The sequence below is a fragment of the Chenopodium album genome, chromosome 25, assembly GCF_948465745.1.
Source record: "Chenopodium album chromosome 25, dcCheAlbu1.1, whole genome shotgun sequence".
In the NCBI taxonomy this organism is placed as follows: Eukaryota; Viridiplantae; Streptophyta; class Magnoliopsida; order Caryophyllales; family Amaranthaceae; genus Chenopodium; species Chenopodium album.
In genome coordinates this window covers 3,527,120-3,544,316 of record NC_137858.1, presented here as the reverse complement: position 1 = coordinate 3,544,316, position 17,197 = coordinate 3,527,120, and the positions used below count along the sequence as shown (strand labels likewise).

The following is a 17,197-nucleotide window of genomic DNA, read 5'->3' as shown; positions in this document are numbered from 1 at the left end:
TAATAGTGATTTGTTTTCTCACTCATTAATAATCCTTGGGATCTATCTTTTTTATTATGCATGGTTATTAGAGTGTTAAATGGATATCATTATTCTAGACTTTGTTATGATATACTCCCTCTGTTTTTTTTAGTTGACACTTTTCTATTATTACGCTTGCCGACGCATGTTTATAACGCGTAATAACTTCCATTATCAACATCATAAAATTATAAAAAGTGGATATTAATATAGTATACATATAGATGATGCAAACAAGATCCCACATGACTATATTTTATCATATCTATAAATCACATAAGTAAGTCAAAGTGTAGTCTGTGAATAGTGTAAAAGTCAAACGGTGTCAACTAAAAAAAACGGAGGAAGGTATATATTTAATTTGTTATTCATTGAAGAGTTTTAGACACATTGTATGATAATGAACGGATAAGCTAATTCAACAAGATTAATGATGTTATTTTTTTTAATAACAGGTTCATTTCAAACCATTTAATAAATAACTTTGTAAATAATTTTAAATAATGACATGCATTATCAATCATAAACTATAAGTTCGTTGGTTGCAAGTTAATAATAATTAAAAAATTTCATAATCAAATCATTTATCACTTCATAAACTACACATATTTAGTTGTCTCATATTAATGTAATGTAAGCCACATAAGTAGAAAATTATTATCGCAGATTTATTTGAGTCATCAACAGTTTTTAGGGCTATAGTGTAATTTACATTGAAAGTTTTAATTAAACATTTTCTTATAGATGAAAACAATTGATTGGCCTTTTATCTGTAACTTCCACACATTAACTCGACCCAGATTAGCTGATTTGACACTTTGAGAGTGGGGGAGAAGGTAAGGTGATCCTCACCCTTGTCCAAAGTGCCCATAGTGAAAATTGAACCCTAACTAACTTAACGATTAGAAAGTCGTTTTCATACTATGAGGCCAACACTTGGTTGATTAACATACCACATGCTTTTAACATATATTCATCAAGTCATACTCTTTAGAGAGAAAAAAGGTTTGGTAGAAGCGAAAAAAGATGCTTTTCTTGACTCTTTCTTGGCGAACTCTAAGCTTGAATTTTCCGGTAAATCTCCTAATACTTACTTACCAATTAACATAGAATACTTGAGTAACATCCTCATATCAAATAAAGAAGTTGACTAAATATCTTTTTCTAAACAATCACTTTCATTTGATTCATATTCTATACAAAGTGATAATCAGCTCCCCTATATAAGGACTTCCTCACCTCATTCTATCTTCCAACATAAACAAACTACCACTTTTTGTTTTATTCCCTCACATAAACTTCTACACACTTTCTCTCTCTAAAAATATGAGCTCACAAGTAGACTCCTTATGGCTCTTTGCCTTAGCCTCAAAGTGCAACCATTTAACCATTATTAACATTGTTACCTCCATATTACTCGTAGCCTTAACATGGCTAGCCATGAGCCTGATTTATTGGGCTCATCAAGGCGGTCCTGCTTGGGGAAAATACTCTTGGACCCACTTCTCTCATTGGGCTAAAAAGCCCATACCAGGTCCACGTGGTTGGCCCATCTTTGGAAGTGTAGGCCTTAAGATGGGCCTAGCCCATCACAAGATTGCTGCAATGGCAAAACATTACAATTCCAAGAGGCTCATGGCTTTTAGCCTTGGTGACACTCGTATGATTGTAACATGTAACGCGGATGTAGCCAAGGAGATCTTGAACAGTCCGGTCTTTGTAGACCGGCCTGATCAAGAATCTGCTTACGGCTTAATGTTTAACCGGTCCATTGGGTTCGCCCCATATGGATCATACTGGCGGACTCTCCGCCGAATTTCTGGGACCCATATGTTTAGCCCAAAACAAATTAAAGCCTATGAGGCCCAAAGAAGTGACATAGTTTCCCAAATGGTAAAAAATATAGGGGACAAAAATGGTTCATTTAAAGTTAGAGAAATGTTAAGGTGGGCCTCTTTGGGTAATATGATGGGCTCAGTATTTGGAGAAAGAAATATGAAAAATGAGGAATTAAAGGAGATGGTTGAGGAAGGCTATGATTTACTTGGGGTTTTTAACTTGGGTGATCATCTTTCTTGGCTTTCTGACTTTGACTTTCATAATATCCGGTTCAGGTGCTCACAACTAGTTCCTAAAGTTAACCGGTTCGTGGGCCGGATTATCGAAGAACATCGACGTGATCCGGCCCATGTGAACCGGGACTTTGTTGACGTTTTGTTGTCACTACAACATCCAGATAAACTTTCTGATTCAGACATGATTGCTGTTCTTTGGGTAAGTATATTTGTCGGAATATTATTCTTTGACTGATTTAAATAAATAAAAAAATAAAAACCTTAGTGATTCATATTATCTTCCTAAAATAAAAAAGTGAGTCATATTATTATAATACATGTATTTAATTTTGTACGTGTGAAATGTTTATTATAACTTTAGTGTTTTAAATATTTTATAAAATTATTTTATAATTTTTATTATAAGAGGTTGATTTAATGTAACAACATCTAAGAGAATTTATAGTATTACTTGTACGAAAATAGAGCGTCATTAGTTGTCAAGTACAGTGACAAAATTGGTATAAACCATATGAAAATACAAAAAATTAAGGAAAGATTCTAAACTTAATTGTCACAATAACAATGTTGAAGACCTCATCTAACAACGTCACTAAATATTACTTGTACAATATGGTTATAGATTATACTTATAATCGATTTAAATATTTTTATTAATCATAATAATTTATGTTTGTGTAGGAAATGATATTCAGAGGAACAGATTCCATAGCAGTATTGATAGAGTGGATTCTTGCAAGATTAGTGATTCATCCTGATATTCAATCAAGAATCCATGATGAGCTGGACAATATCGTGGGGAGGTCACGTGCTGTTACTGAATCTGATCTTTCATCATTGGTCTATTTAACGGCTGTGATCAAAGAAGTCCTCAGGCTCCACCCCCCGGGCCCACTGCTCTCGTGGTCTCGTCTTTCTATTGAGGATACTTTGGTTGATGGTTGTCACGTGCCTGCGGGGACCACGGCTACTGTTAACATGTGGGCCATTGCAAGGGACTCTAATGTGTGGGCTAGCCCACTTGAGTTTGAGCCCAATAGGTTCTTGGGGTCTGGGCCCAATGCTGAGTTTTCGGTTCTTGGGTCGGATCTCCGATTAGCACCTTTTGGGTCGGGCCGGAGGTCTTGCCCCGGGAAGATGTTAGGGTTAACCACGGTTAGCTTTTGGGTGGCGTCACTGGTGCACGAGTTTGAGTGGGTGACGTCCCTAGATGGTGAGGTCGACTTGTCCGAGGAACTTAAGCTATCATGTGAAATGGCGCATCCTCTAACGGTGGAAGTGAGGCCTCGGAGATCAACAAACACATTATTACATTGATACTAAAAAAATTCTGAAAAAAAACCTACGTGATTAGGGTTTGCTAAAATTCGGTGTAAATCTATAGTAATTCTAATTTTGATTTGTGTCATATCATGTAATTTTGTGCTTAAAAAAAGTATAACGACTCTTAATCAAATAACGTTCTTTTTTTAAGTTTTTTGTTCAATTATTGATTTACATGTCAAGAAGATATTACAATGTTGTACACATAGACATATGTATAAGTATTTACTTAATTAGTTTATTGTATGTGTTGTTGTCTTACTATGTCTTGGATTTTGAGAGTGGAGATATTATATTATGTGAATCCTAAAACATTTTAAAGGCCAACTACAAGATTGAGATAGAAGCGTAACACTACAAAACACCTATATATATTCTCTTTCTTTGCATTAATAATAATTTTACAAAAATATATACTTCTTCCGTTTTTTAGTCACATTCTCTTATTTTCATGCATATGCGTAACTTTAACTATCTTTAATGTCAAGAATTAAAATTTCATATAAAAATTACTTCGTATATCTTAAAAGTATATGCTAATATGCTTCTAACTAATTAAATTTCACGTGATTTTAGTTTTTTTGACTTGTAATTCACGAAGAATGATCAAATCAATATGTATAGTTGAATCACTCTTTATTGGGTAACTATAGCATTCATGTGTTCATTTCTACGCAATAAAGCTTAATCTTCTTTGATTAATAGAGTAAGCGCCAATTTTGTCAGGCGCAACTCACTATTTATTGGGCTTCTGTATTAAAAGATGTTCAATAGAAATCTGAACAATGGCCTTCTTTAATCTTATTACGTAGACTTTTCCTCTTATTTTGTTTAATAAAATACTATCTTTTTCGGAAAAAAATTAATTTAGGAAATAAAAAGCTTCACCCGATGAGCTTTTGCTATGCTCAATTTGTATGATAAATAACTGTCTCATGTATGAGTGACTAGATGATAATTAATTCATCAACATCACCAGACTTTCTATGAAACTACATACAAAAAAAAATCAATTTAAAAGGGTTAGTTATTAAGTACGACTACTTTACAAAATAATGCCTAACACATCTGATGAGGAGTATTCTCAATCACAATACATTGAAATGACGAAAATTAGGATTGTTTCACATCAATTTCATACAAATTATTATCGGACTTAATTTTTGTTACTAGTAAGAGAGAAGATTGTACTTGCATCATTATTTATTGTTTAGCGTAATACGAATTACTTGAGGTTGGTGTTCTCAAAAAAAAATATTACTTGAGGTTGGAAAAGTCTATACTTCAATACTTGTAATTGACTACTATCTCGTTTGGTAGTTGTTTCATAATATAAGGCGCACTTGCCATGTCGTGTCTCTTGTTTTAATAGGCTATGCATCCGTTACCAAAAATGTTGTTTTGCCTCACTAGCAAATAATAACAAATTCTACCGATTATAAATATATGGATCAAATGTCAAATCTAGCAACGACAATCCCACTTAGGAACTCAATAAATTCACCCGAAACATTACGACACCGAATTTTTACGTGTAAATATTATTGGCAGTTGGCAGTAGCAAATTCATTGAACACCCAAATTCGGTGACTCCTAATTAACCAGACCACATACACCGATTCATACTCCATGGTTCATCATATGCAATTTGAATTCTTGCATTGGACCATTTGTATGGGTCCATGATATGCTAAGCATCCTAGCATGTTGTATTTCGTATATGATGAGTGGGTAGAATGAATACATTTAGATTGGAAAGATTGATTGAATTGGGATGTAGAGGTATGTAGCAACATGTCATTTAGTTCGGAATTAGGTTGTGTCAGGTCGAGCTGAAATAGTTAATTTAGAATGACCAATTTTCAAATTTTATAATGAGTCGGGTTAATAACTATAAACGATATGTGTGTGTGTGGTGTGTGTGTGTGTATATATATATGTCCCAATAATACATATAGTATTTCTAATTATGGTCTGATCATTCAATTAGTTTTAAGTACAAATTTTTTTAACATCAAAGGTGAAAAATTTATTATAAATGAATGACTATTTTTACCATCACTTTTGAAATTTATCGAAACTTATGCTCCGAATTATGCTATGCACTATTGCTGCAGTGCACCACCGATGGCACCAACCATTAGTGCACTACTGCACTGTAAACATCATGTGTCCACATATTGTGCACAAGTTATAAGCGTAGCTACGTTACATGCACCCACCAAGACATACTAGTCACATAGATAGTGTTTCTAATTATCAGCTCATCTATAATGTTTACTTAATTAATTATCATATTAAATAAATTAATACATACATTTAAAAAAAACTTATTAATACCCTTAGATAGGGTAGACCAGTACTCTGGTAGTCTGGTGTCAACTACGACGAGTAGTTTCTAAGACATAGTACCCACCAAGTTTGACATAAAAAAATATAATAATTAAATAAAATTGACCTCCTTTGTCAACGGTTGATCAACCTGATTAAAAAATTAGTAACCTGGAAGCTGAAGTACTCGTAGTAGCGAACAATGAGTGCTGCCCACTACAATTAGGTGATATGCCGCCTATATCAAATCTTTCTTTTGTCTCTTTTTTAGGTCCTCTTATCTTTAGTCAATACTACTACTCTATAAAAAGCTTTTTTTGAACAATCCTCAAGTTGGTGACATTTTCTCTTAATATAAATTCCTAACTTCCTTTTTTTTTAACCACTTTTCAAATTCGTTAAGATATTGTAGGATTATGCAAATCCTATCATTCATTTTTTTCAAGTACAAAAAAGTATAGTCAATTTTATTTTATCTTTTTGTTGAACTTGATTTTCTAAAAGTCAAAATTGAAATAAAATAGAATGTTCTAGAAAAATAAAAAAAAAAAATTTGAAAAGAAAATATTATGAAATAGAGAAAGTATATTATATCAAATATATAGCAATAATTGGATGGTGGAGGCGTATGCACAACGTTGAACATCAACCCTAATTTCAAATAACATAAAAATTAATTTCAATGAACATATAACATCATTTTATTTAATAGCTCTAGCTTATGTTCATTGGAGTTAGGGCCTATTCTCTTCAGCTTAATTTCAGTTTAGTTCAACTCCAATCAATTCAGTTTAGTTCCTAATTTTCTTATCTCATAAACAATTCATTTCAGCTCTATTCAGTTCAATTCAGTTTAACTCCAATCAGTTCAGTTCAGTTCACCTCGGTTCAGTTAATCAGAACAAGCCCTTAGTTTCATTTTCTTCAAAATTAGGCTTAATGTTCAACGTATGCACAGTCCACCAATAATTAATTTGCTAGGTAAGCACAAAGTATGATGATAACTTATTTATTCCATATTTATATGATTATCAATCAACGAAAACATCAAGTAACTTGTTGTAATTTGAGGTAACAAGGCTGAGTCCTTCCAATATAATTATAAGTACTTGGGGTGAGGATTCCTTTTTTTTTTTCCCTGACTTCCGATCCAAATGTTTATCTCTCTACACCTGACATCATGTCCTTTTCTTATTTGGTAAACCGTAAACATGATTGAGATCCTTACAAAACCTCAAAATAATGCTTAAGCGTAGAAGAACCTGACACTAATTAAGCGAGACAAACACTATATAAGTGTACACCTAGCATGCTTTCATCATTGATTCCTAATTTAAAATTAAATTAATATAATACGAGTAGTATTGATATATATGCATTTAAACAAGGATACGATTTGATTACAACCTAATGGCATCTATCAATAAATAATAACACATCCCAAAGATGATTTGTATGATAATCTAGGATGGTGTCTTAAACAGCAGATTCCCTAATTATCCGAATTCTAATTTTTAATTAGACAACTTAGGCGACTAGGTGGGATATATGTTTGGAATATGCCTTTCTCACAACTAGTTTGTCCTTTGAACTGTTATTAAATTAGTTTGAACCAAACATGTTTTGTGATTACTAACTAAATATAATCTAGCAGCACTAGCCATTACAAACTTCCTTTCACAAGAATAAGTTCGGCATTTAATAATACTAGAAAAAATTTACTCGTATTTACCTAGGTTTCTGTCGATACAATATTTGTTAGATCTGAATCATTACAAGTCTCAAATTAAAGTACTCTAAATAAATGTCTCTAATTAAAGTACTATTGTACATTTGTACTTGTACCATATTCATTATATAGAGTAGTTCTCTTAGGTACCATCCAAATTGACTATTCAGGGCCTGTTGTCTTCAGTCTATTTTCAATTCAGATCAGTTCCGCTCCAATAAGATTATTTCAGTTCATTTCTTATCTTAATTTCTTTATCTCATAAAATATTCAGTTCAGCTCTAATAAGTTCAGTTTAGTTCAGTTTAGGTCACTTCAGTCAATCAGAACAGGCCCTCAGTCACTATTTTTTACCTTCCTCCACTATCTACAAAGTGGAACTAGATTATTTTGTATTGATCATAGTCAAGATTGTTTAAATGAATTGAGAGTTAGATGTGCCTTGTTTATATAGAAAAATTTGTTGCGGTAAAAATAGAAAAGCAATTGATCAAGGCACGATTATATAATTGGAGTAATTTTGGGGCAAAGTCAAAGTGCAATGTAAGCGGACATCTTTTTCAAACTGTATGTAGACAAACGTATATGTGTAGAAGAATATATGTAAACGAACGTTTGTGGGCGTTTTTTCTATTTCAAGAAAAAAATGTATCAAGACGTCTTTCAATGATTCAATCATTTGAGGTTTTTGTTGGGCTCGGGCAAGCACACTCTAATACTCTACCCCATATTAGAATGATATTGTCCACTTTAATACTAGCCCGCATGAATTTATTTTTTAGGGCCTGTTCATATTGAAATTAAGAGCTGAACTGAACTAAAATTAAGTAAATGTGAACAGACCCTTAGGCACAATTTCAAAATAACCTCATACGGAGTACTAATTTGAGTGTGCAATCACTTATAAGAAAGTTTTTTCTTCCTTATTCTTTTCATGTGGGATTTAGATTGCCAATCACAACAGTTTTTACCTACAACATGGTTCACAATATATATACAATAGTCAATAGGTGGCTAAGTTTTTTGTAATCGAATTGTTAATTCACCAATGTTGTTGCAATTGATTGATAATTTAGTGTTAGCGTAATCCGTTAAACTTTAGTATTGATATATGATTTTTGGATCTTTTTAGTGTGTGCAAAGTACGAGTATAACAAAGCGATCACTGTAATCTTCAAGACAAAAAAAAAGAAAAAAATGATAGATTAATGATAGTACTTGGCACTAGATCAAAGTAACTTAATTATGAAAAAGTATTCTCTAACGTGTGAGGTTCTTTGAGTTGTTAAAAGTTTAATGCGCTTTAACAAGGATTCCTTTAATTAATCTGTTGTTCTTTGATAAGACGTGTCAAAGCTATATCAAGGAATATCTTCAACCATAGACCATATATTCCAAATAGTTTTTAAAAGTCCTAGAATATAATTGTTGAACATCATGTTGTACATATTGAAATCATCTACTTTGGAGGAAGGAAAATATTGTTTAATGAGTACTTAAACACTAGTCTATTAGTTTTCGGAAGATATAGATTTTAGTTTTGTGAGTGATTTGAACTCACTTAGTTTTAATTAAGTCGAATATGGTATATATCAGCTTACGTACGTATGTGACATCTTTTAAATTTTGGCCTTTTGCCAATTTTTTGTAAAGAGCCTTATTATTTGACATTCATTCCCAACATGAGTTTTGTTGTGTATTGTATCTCTCGAGCATGCATAGTACTCTAAATATGAAAGAGTTAACAAGTCAAGGGGATCGATGTGTTGCATAAACAAGTCTTATGGGGTATGATTAGTTTCTTAATTAAGACAGATTCATTGATATATTCAAGATGATGGAAAGTTTAATCATAATTATTGGAATCATATTTGGTCGATATATTTCAAAAATGTCAAATATTTTCTTATGTATTTTTCATGAGCCGGCTATTGATTTTGGGTTTATTATTATTGAAAAAACTATATTGTCAGACACAAATACAAAAGTCAATTTGTGAAAAAAGTTTATGCTAAGAAAGGATATTTAAAAAAGAAGACTTGGTGGTTATCAATTAATGGGGCTTTCATGAAGATTCTTAAATCTGATTGCATATCTTCTCTTCAGATATAGTCTATGTACTTTCCCTAATTCATGTAAATTTAGAGATAATTTGACTTTTATTTTTCTGGTGCAATTTGACTTCTAGTATTTCACCTAAATTCATCACATCATATAACTATATAAGGGTTGACAATACTAATATGTGGAATTTCAGGAAAACAAAAAAATAAGAAAAGAAATGTTAAACAATTGAGTTTAAATTTGTTCTCTGTAATTCTCATTCACAATATTACGGTCGCTACAATATATATAGCTAGGTATACTTGGAGGGCAAGGCCAAGTATCCTAAGATAAGTCACAAAATATTCTAGGAAATATTTACACAATATTCACACATATCCTATTTCCTAAAATATATCCCAATAAGAAAAATAAAAGGTGGAAACTTCAACCTTCAATAGTGTGGAGATGCAGTTCTTTAGGCTCCTAATTTTGGAAGTTAGGTTTCATTATTTAAAATCAAGTTTTGGTTAGAGTTTAATGTTGCATATATAAATTATGCAGGTACTCCCTCAATTAATGAATTTTTTGTTTGATTTGACTTGAAGCTTGTTGAGTCAATTTCCGGATTGAATACATAGTACTCCCTCCATGTGATTTTAAGTGAAACGGTTCTTTGTACATGTATGCAACGTAAAACTTTAACCAAAATAATATGGAGTATTAATTATCAATAAGTAAAAGGCATAACAAGAGATTGTTAATTATCTTTTCAATGATACAATTTCAATAAGTACCCACAAGTCTATTTTTTCTTATATATGTATCACTAATATTAGTCAAAGTGGATTAGGTGAATAATGCAAAAATTCAAAATGTAATACGAAGGAAATATTCAAGTTTTATGTCAAGTCAACAATTAATGCTTGTCATTGTTTGGCAATTAAAGATATAGCACACATTTCATCCAATTAAGGTTTTGCCAAACTAACATATAAACACCAAGATTTTTAAAGGATTGCTAATTAAGTTATATATTGATGATTTCAACCAGAGTACATAATTGGTTTGAAAAAGTACAATATACAAGTTTATACCTTTTGACAAGTGATTAAATTTCGTCTATATCAGTGCATGGACTCTATACAATAATCAACACAAACAATATTAAAACCGCAGATGCGGAAAGAAGCAACGTCCCATCTTGCTTGATTTTGTTGGGATATGTATGAGAGGGTGAGAGACATAATTCGTCTTTCATTATTTGACAAGGAAAGACATATAGTACGTAGGGGTGAGTTTGACTCAATTGACTTGGTCATAGATTTTGATGTAAGAAAGAAACTTGCAAGTCCCAAATGTGGTGTTCCCCTACAAGAGTCTACCTTTGGACAACCTACAATTATTAATAAGAAAAAAACAATTTAGTATAGGATCCCACAAAGGAGAGATTGCAACAACCATTATATATAATCCAAGTGAACTCGATCCTACCTTAATTAAGACAGAGATTGATTAAAGAAGTATTAAGGTACCTTAGCAAGGGAAAATTAACAGGGCGTTTCAAAAATCACCATAAACCTTTCCAACAATAAATATTGTACATATTATTCAACCTATAGGTATCTATGTACAGAAAATGCTAGATGTGATTGTACATATATTGTATTAGCTCATAATTTAATTAGCTAATTTTCTATTGATTTTTTTTTTAAAAAAAGAAATATGGTAGACGATAGTACACTATTGACATATGGGATGATTTGAGAAAGGAAGCTTCGGATAATATTATCTTGTGTAATGAAAATTTCTTCTTAAGAATAAGGAGAATAAAGAGCAATGATAGTCCAAAATGAAGACACTTGTATAGACTACATTAAAATGGGGATGTAAATTATAATTTATATGTTTAAATAAAATTTAGGTCACAAACTAACAATCATGCAAAATATTTAGAAAGTGACCTTTTTAAAAAAAAATATACATACTTGTTGGTTAATTTGTATTTGAACAATAACAACCTAGTCAATAATTAACGCCACACAACTAAATTATACTACATTGGATTATAATTGTATATTTTGATTGTTGAGAGATGTTTATCATACATTCATACCTATACTCCTTGTGTAACAAGTGTACTAATTATTCAATAGGATTCCTAGAATGAGTTTATGAAAGAAAGGTAGATTCTTGGGTAAAATTGTAAGTATTAGTCAATTATTTGGAATAATTCCTAAGTCACAATAACCCTTAATATGCGCATTAACAGAGTAAAATACTTGATCAAATAAATAGATTGAATACTTTTTCCTTTTCAACCAATAGAATCAGATGACTTTTTTTCAATAAAAAGAATCGATGATATTTTCATATCTCAAACAAGGTCAAAACTTTGGTTGAAAAATAAGTACTTATTATCTATTGAATTTTCTGAACTATTCCATCACTAGTGTCCATTTAGTTTGCGGTCACAATTAAGACTCTTGTTCATTTCACCTTATTTTTTCTAAATTGAAATTATTTTTACTTAATTGAACCATAAATTTCAGACAATCAACCAACCATATCAACACTTAAAAATTCTATCCAAAACACCTTATACCTTAAAAGTGTTTTTTTTTTTTTTTTTTTTTTTTTTTTTTTTTTGACAACTGAAGATTTAATTATTTATTAGCTAGAAGAATTAATTATTTATTAGCTAAAAGATTTGTAACTGGTAATAACTTAATTTGTAGATATTAGATAATTAAATAATGAAACAAGTTTTACTCAAGGCCAACTGATGACATCAAATTGCTCCATAAAATTTCAAATAGTACTCCGTACTTTATATGGAATAACTAAGGGTCTGTTCACATTTACTTAATTTCAGTTCAGTTCAGTTCAGTTCAATTCAGCTCCTAATTTCCTTCTCTCATAAAATATTCATTTCAGCTCAATTCAGTTCAGTTCAGCTCCTATCAGTTCAGTTCAGTAAATGTGAACAGGCCGTAAGAGTAAACTTGTAAAGGGCATATTATTATTTCCAATATAATTTTTTAGTGGGAAGTTATCGATTTATTGAATTCATTATGTTTTAAATTAATTGTCACTTTCTTTTTATTTCAACAAATAAAAATTGTCCCTTTCCTTTTGAAAACAAACTTAATTGTTGCTTGCAAAGGTGATAGATATATTGAGAAATTTTATAGATATAGTATTAAGGGTTTCTTAGTATTAATAGGTCATATGGAAGAGTTGATTTATTTTTTTTATATTATTTTTTTTTTTTTGGAATAATTGCTGTCAATCATTACAGTAAGATAGGTAAAACAATTACTAGTATCTTTTACTCCGTAAATAAGGAGCAAAAAACTTTGGTCTTGAGTCAATCTTCAATTTTTTTTTTTAAATAAAAAATTGTGCAACAACGAACTAATTTCCCTATGTAAAAAATGCAATCTACTATAGTATAATTTTAATGTAAATTTTTATTTATTTTTTTATTTATTTATTTTTTTACATACACAAGCCAAGTGAAAACATTGTACTACTAGTCTACTATAGTATGTCTCTATTTTATGGTAGACAACATCTTTTAATAAATTGCCATCATGTTTTTTGTAAACCAAATGAGTAAAATTGAATCAATATTGAAAGATCTGGACAGATAACATACAGATTTTTTGTTGCACGACCTTCAAAGTTAAAGAAATTTTCATGTGATGTAGCCATTGTTTTGTCCAAGCAAATAATACGGAGCACACCACTACAAACACATAAATGCGGTGAGCCGCAACCGGCATTAAAGTGAATTTGATGATAGAAAGTTAGAAACGTGCATGCATGAGGGCAAAAGCTGCTATTCAATTCGATTTTGGAAAAAAAAAAAAAATTTGTTTATTAAATTTTACCAAATTTCTCATAATTTCATAAATAATGATTAAGTTACTCCATATCGTATTACTTGTCTCATCATTCTTATTAAATGTCCTAGTTTACTTAACGTATTTCTAATTAAGAAATAAAATTAACTTAATTATTATTTTTTCTACAGCTAAATCGCATAATTATTTATCTATTTACGTAATTTTTGTATGACTAATGACGATTGAGCTAATAATTTAAACTAATTAGACCCTATGTACTCGTAGGAAGTAATAATAATGGAGGTAAAATGTTTGAAAAAAAAAATAATGGAGGTAAATAGTTGGTGAAGAGACAAGAGCAAAGAAGAGGAAGCCTAAACAATGCACAGGACAGAAGGTGATAAGAAAAATAGGAGGAAGATTAAATATTATTGTCGGCCCATTTGCAAATCATAAACATAAACTTAAAGATCAAACGGACAGGGTTGTTTACTCCATGACACTTGAACTTATTTAAGCCGTCAAACTGAATCTAGTACCACAACTTGTCTCCTTTTGATTTCGACGTCACCTTTGTAAACTTAACTACAAGATTCGCCTTCGTTCTCACGCAATCTTTATGTCTTTACCACTATGTATTATTATGCTACTGTATGTTTACATACCCTCCTCTAATTACTCTTATTTGTCGTCTACTCGTTTTTTACGTAGTAGGTGAAAATATATAATGTGAGTACTTTTTAAATAAGCTACTCCTAGAAATTTAATTGTAAAAATGTCCATAAATAATGTAAAATTTTTTATTGACTTGTCACATCAATACATCATAAAAATAAAAGTATACCCATGATTAAAATTATTAGTTAAAATTATTGAGTTGGGTTAGTATATTTAGTAAGTTACAAATAGATAAACAAGTACAAATATAAATATGTACTGTAAATAGACATTCATTTACGGTCAATCAGGGTGATCCAAATTTGATAATATATCTGTCGGTGTTTGTGTGAGTTTGGAAGTTAGTATATGTCAATGCATTGCTGGTACAAACTACTTACTTGTAGGTGGTAGAGTTTCACATTCGAGGTTACTATTAGAGTTTAGGTTATATACAGAGTCATGGCCCTCAAATGAAAATTATTACGTACTCCATGGCACAAACTCGTGGCATAGCACATTACTATGTGACTATGTGTGTCGGTTTATGAATCAAGTATGGATCACAAGACAGATTACAATAAATATACACGAGTTTAATAAGAAGATAAGAGTAGAGAGAATATAATGGGTGAAAATTAAGAATGGAAAGAAGATTGAGCAAAGGCTAGAGCCTAGAGTAAATGATGAAGTAAATTAGGTGATGAAAGTAGAGAAACAATAAAATGGGTGGGTTTAGGCGAGGAGAGTACGAATGAGTAGTCCGCGTGTGTGGATAGGAGTTTGAAAAGCGGGTCATGACTCAGGACTCTGGTCAGGACTCAGGAGCTTCGAGTTGCGGGAAATAATACTTAGATTGACTTGTCATATCGTAGCCCACTATTTCTGCACCTTTCGTACTTTTTTTAAAAATTTATTTCAAAAAGAAAAAAAAAATTACTAAAGCAGGTAAAGGAAATAGTAGTCCGTACTATTTGGGGGCCTTGAAAGTCCCCAAACTACTAGGCTGTTTGCGATCAGCGAGGGAGTTAGCGCATGAAAAGGCAGATCATTCATGTGGACACTGCCCTCTCTGCCCCGACACCTTTAACATCCCCACATATACCTCAAAAATTTTAACAGTATAATTAAAGTGATTTACCGTATTTACTCCAATATCTAGATTTCAAATATCACCCATTTATTGTTAAATTTCGAAACAATATGAAATGGACCTGGGCAACCCGAACAAGGAGAAGGAGATTTAGGTCCACAAACAAGGCTTTGGAGCTTCCATACTAAAATCAATTGGCAATAGTAGCTCTACCTTATAAAGTGGAACCACCTCTTCCTCTTTCTTCAATGTGGGACACTCATAAGTGATACACATTGGGTTCCAACATTTATAATTTTAAGTAAAGTACATTAAAAAACATCAATGATCAAAGTAATGTACTGACAACCATGAAATAAAAAATGGTACAATAAAAAAAAAGGAGAAAGTATAGTACTAAGTATCATAATTCTTAAAAATGATATGGTGTTACATTTATCGTGTACATAACATTAAAAAAATAATATTGATAAATTATACGGTACTTAGCTAATATTTTCTCTATTTTTCAATACTCGTAATTTTTACTTCCTCTGGTCTAATTTACTCGCAACAAATGGGTATTATTTATGAGATATAAAATATTCCTTTGTTGCGAGTAAATTGGACCGGAGGTAGTATTAAGGATGTGGGCGGTACCGTAGTATGCCCGTATGACAAGTTGACAACAATAGGATTTGTAGATTTAATAATTAGTTGTTAAAGCTTTCCACACAACATTTCTACTGCACTCCGTGTTTCTCTCCCTTTGCTTTAAAAGATTTGTAAGAAAATATATTGTAACTATATTAGTTTGCACTTGTAGACGCATGTCACGGAGTATTTTACAAATATGTTAACAGTCTTATCAATCCATGTAGGAATCTTTGAGGCACATACAACGTCATGAGTTTTCTTAAATTACTCTTCAAGTTGATTAATTTATTTATATAAATATTTGTACTAAAGATTTAGGAGTAATTTGAAATATAATTAACAATTAGAAAATCAAGGAGGAATCTTCTAATCGACTCTATAATCAATATACACTCGTACTACTGAAAATGATAATATAAATTTTAAAATATCTAATTTTATAGTTTCATGGATAAAGAAAATACTTTCTAATTATCACCTATTACTAATATTAGAAAGTCCGTCATGAATCTATAAATTTGGAAAAGCTTAAAAAAGCAATAGATGATGTTAATAATGGATACGTGTTGCCACAAACTAGGGACATGGCTCCTCACAATTAGAGGGAGGTAAAGGATTAAATATTTAATTACTCACTTATTAATTAGAGTAATATATAATTGAAAATTTGTCAACAAATTAAATTGGAAACGTTTCATCATGCTGATCGTAATTTATTAGAGGTGGTAAACACCACAATTAGTAAACGCAAATTAATTTAGTTGCCAACATTTTAACGCAAATTATGCAAACAATATTCCGTATGATACTTGTAATGCAGGCTTTCAAGATTTCCTCTAGATTTTGTAGATTAGTCATTAGTATGCTATTTTTTGCAATTGTTTTTTATTTTTTTTACAGCAATCCATTTTCTAACTTTTATTTTGCTGGCTTGGAAAATTCTACTCGTATAACAATATAGGCTGATTATGTACTAATGTTTCCACCTTTTACAATACATAATTAAGGTGGAAACATTATCATTATATATGTAGTATGCAATGATTATTCGCAATAAAATGTCACAAAAGACAAAAATATTAATGTAAATTAAAGTATTTTGTTTAGATTTCTAAGTGTTAATCGTGTATATTAGTATCCAATGATGTAGTGATAAGACAATTAAATAAGTGTTGAGGAGTATGATGTTTGTATAAAGAATTGAGGAAGAAAAATGTGAAAAAAACCATGAGCAACAACTATTGTTGAAAAATAACCTTTTCTTTATTTTTTCGAATATTCCTTATTGGACGTAGATTTTCCACCTAATCTCAAAATATTATTGAAATTTATATAAAAATTTAATTTCGATTTTTGTCTATTAATATAGAAAAATATCTCGAAACATCTTAATTAAACCAAATTGGAAGCAAATAATAAATTCAAAATTAGTCCACTC

At 30.9% G+C, this 17,197-nt stretch overlaps 1 protein-coding gene across 1 annotated transcript; it reads left to right on the top strand.

The window, feature by feature from the left end:
• Positions 1 to 1,286: 1,286 nt before the first annotated feature.
• LOC145614224 (cytochrome P450 78A9-like) lies at positions 1,287 to 3,569 on the top strand. Its single transcript, XM_081669244.1, has 2 exons — positions 1,287 to 2,295; positions 2,778 to 3,569. Exons 1-2 carry the CDS (start codon positions 1,348 to 1,350, stop codon positions 3,411 to 3,413), a joined length of 1,584 nt encoding a protein of 527 aa, XP_081525370.1. The 5' UTR covers positions 1,287 to 1,347; the 3' UTR covers positions 3,414 to 3,569.
• The last annotated feature ends 13,628 nt before the right edge of the window (positions 3,570 to 17,197 follow it).

Excerpts from the sequence above, each read along its gene's own strand:
- LOC145614224 (XM_081669244.1), top strand. The coding sequence starts at position 1,348 with ATGAGCTCACAAGTAGACTCCTTATGGCTCTTTGCCTTAGCCTCAAAG. Across the intron at positions 2,296-2,777 it reads ACATGATTGCTGTTCTTTGG|GAAATGATATTCAGAGGAAC; the intron begins GTAAGTATATTT and ends ATGTTTGTGTAG.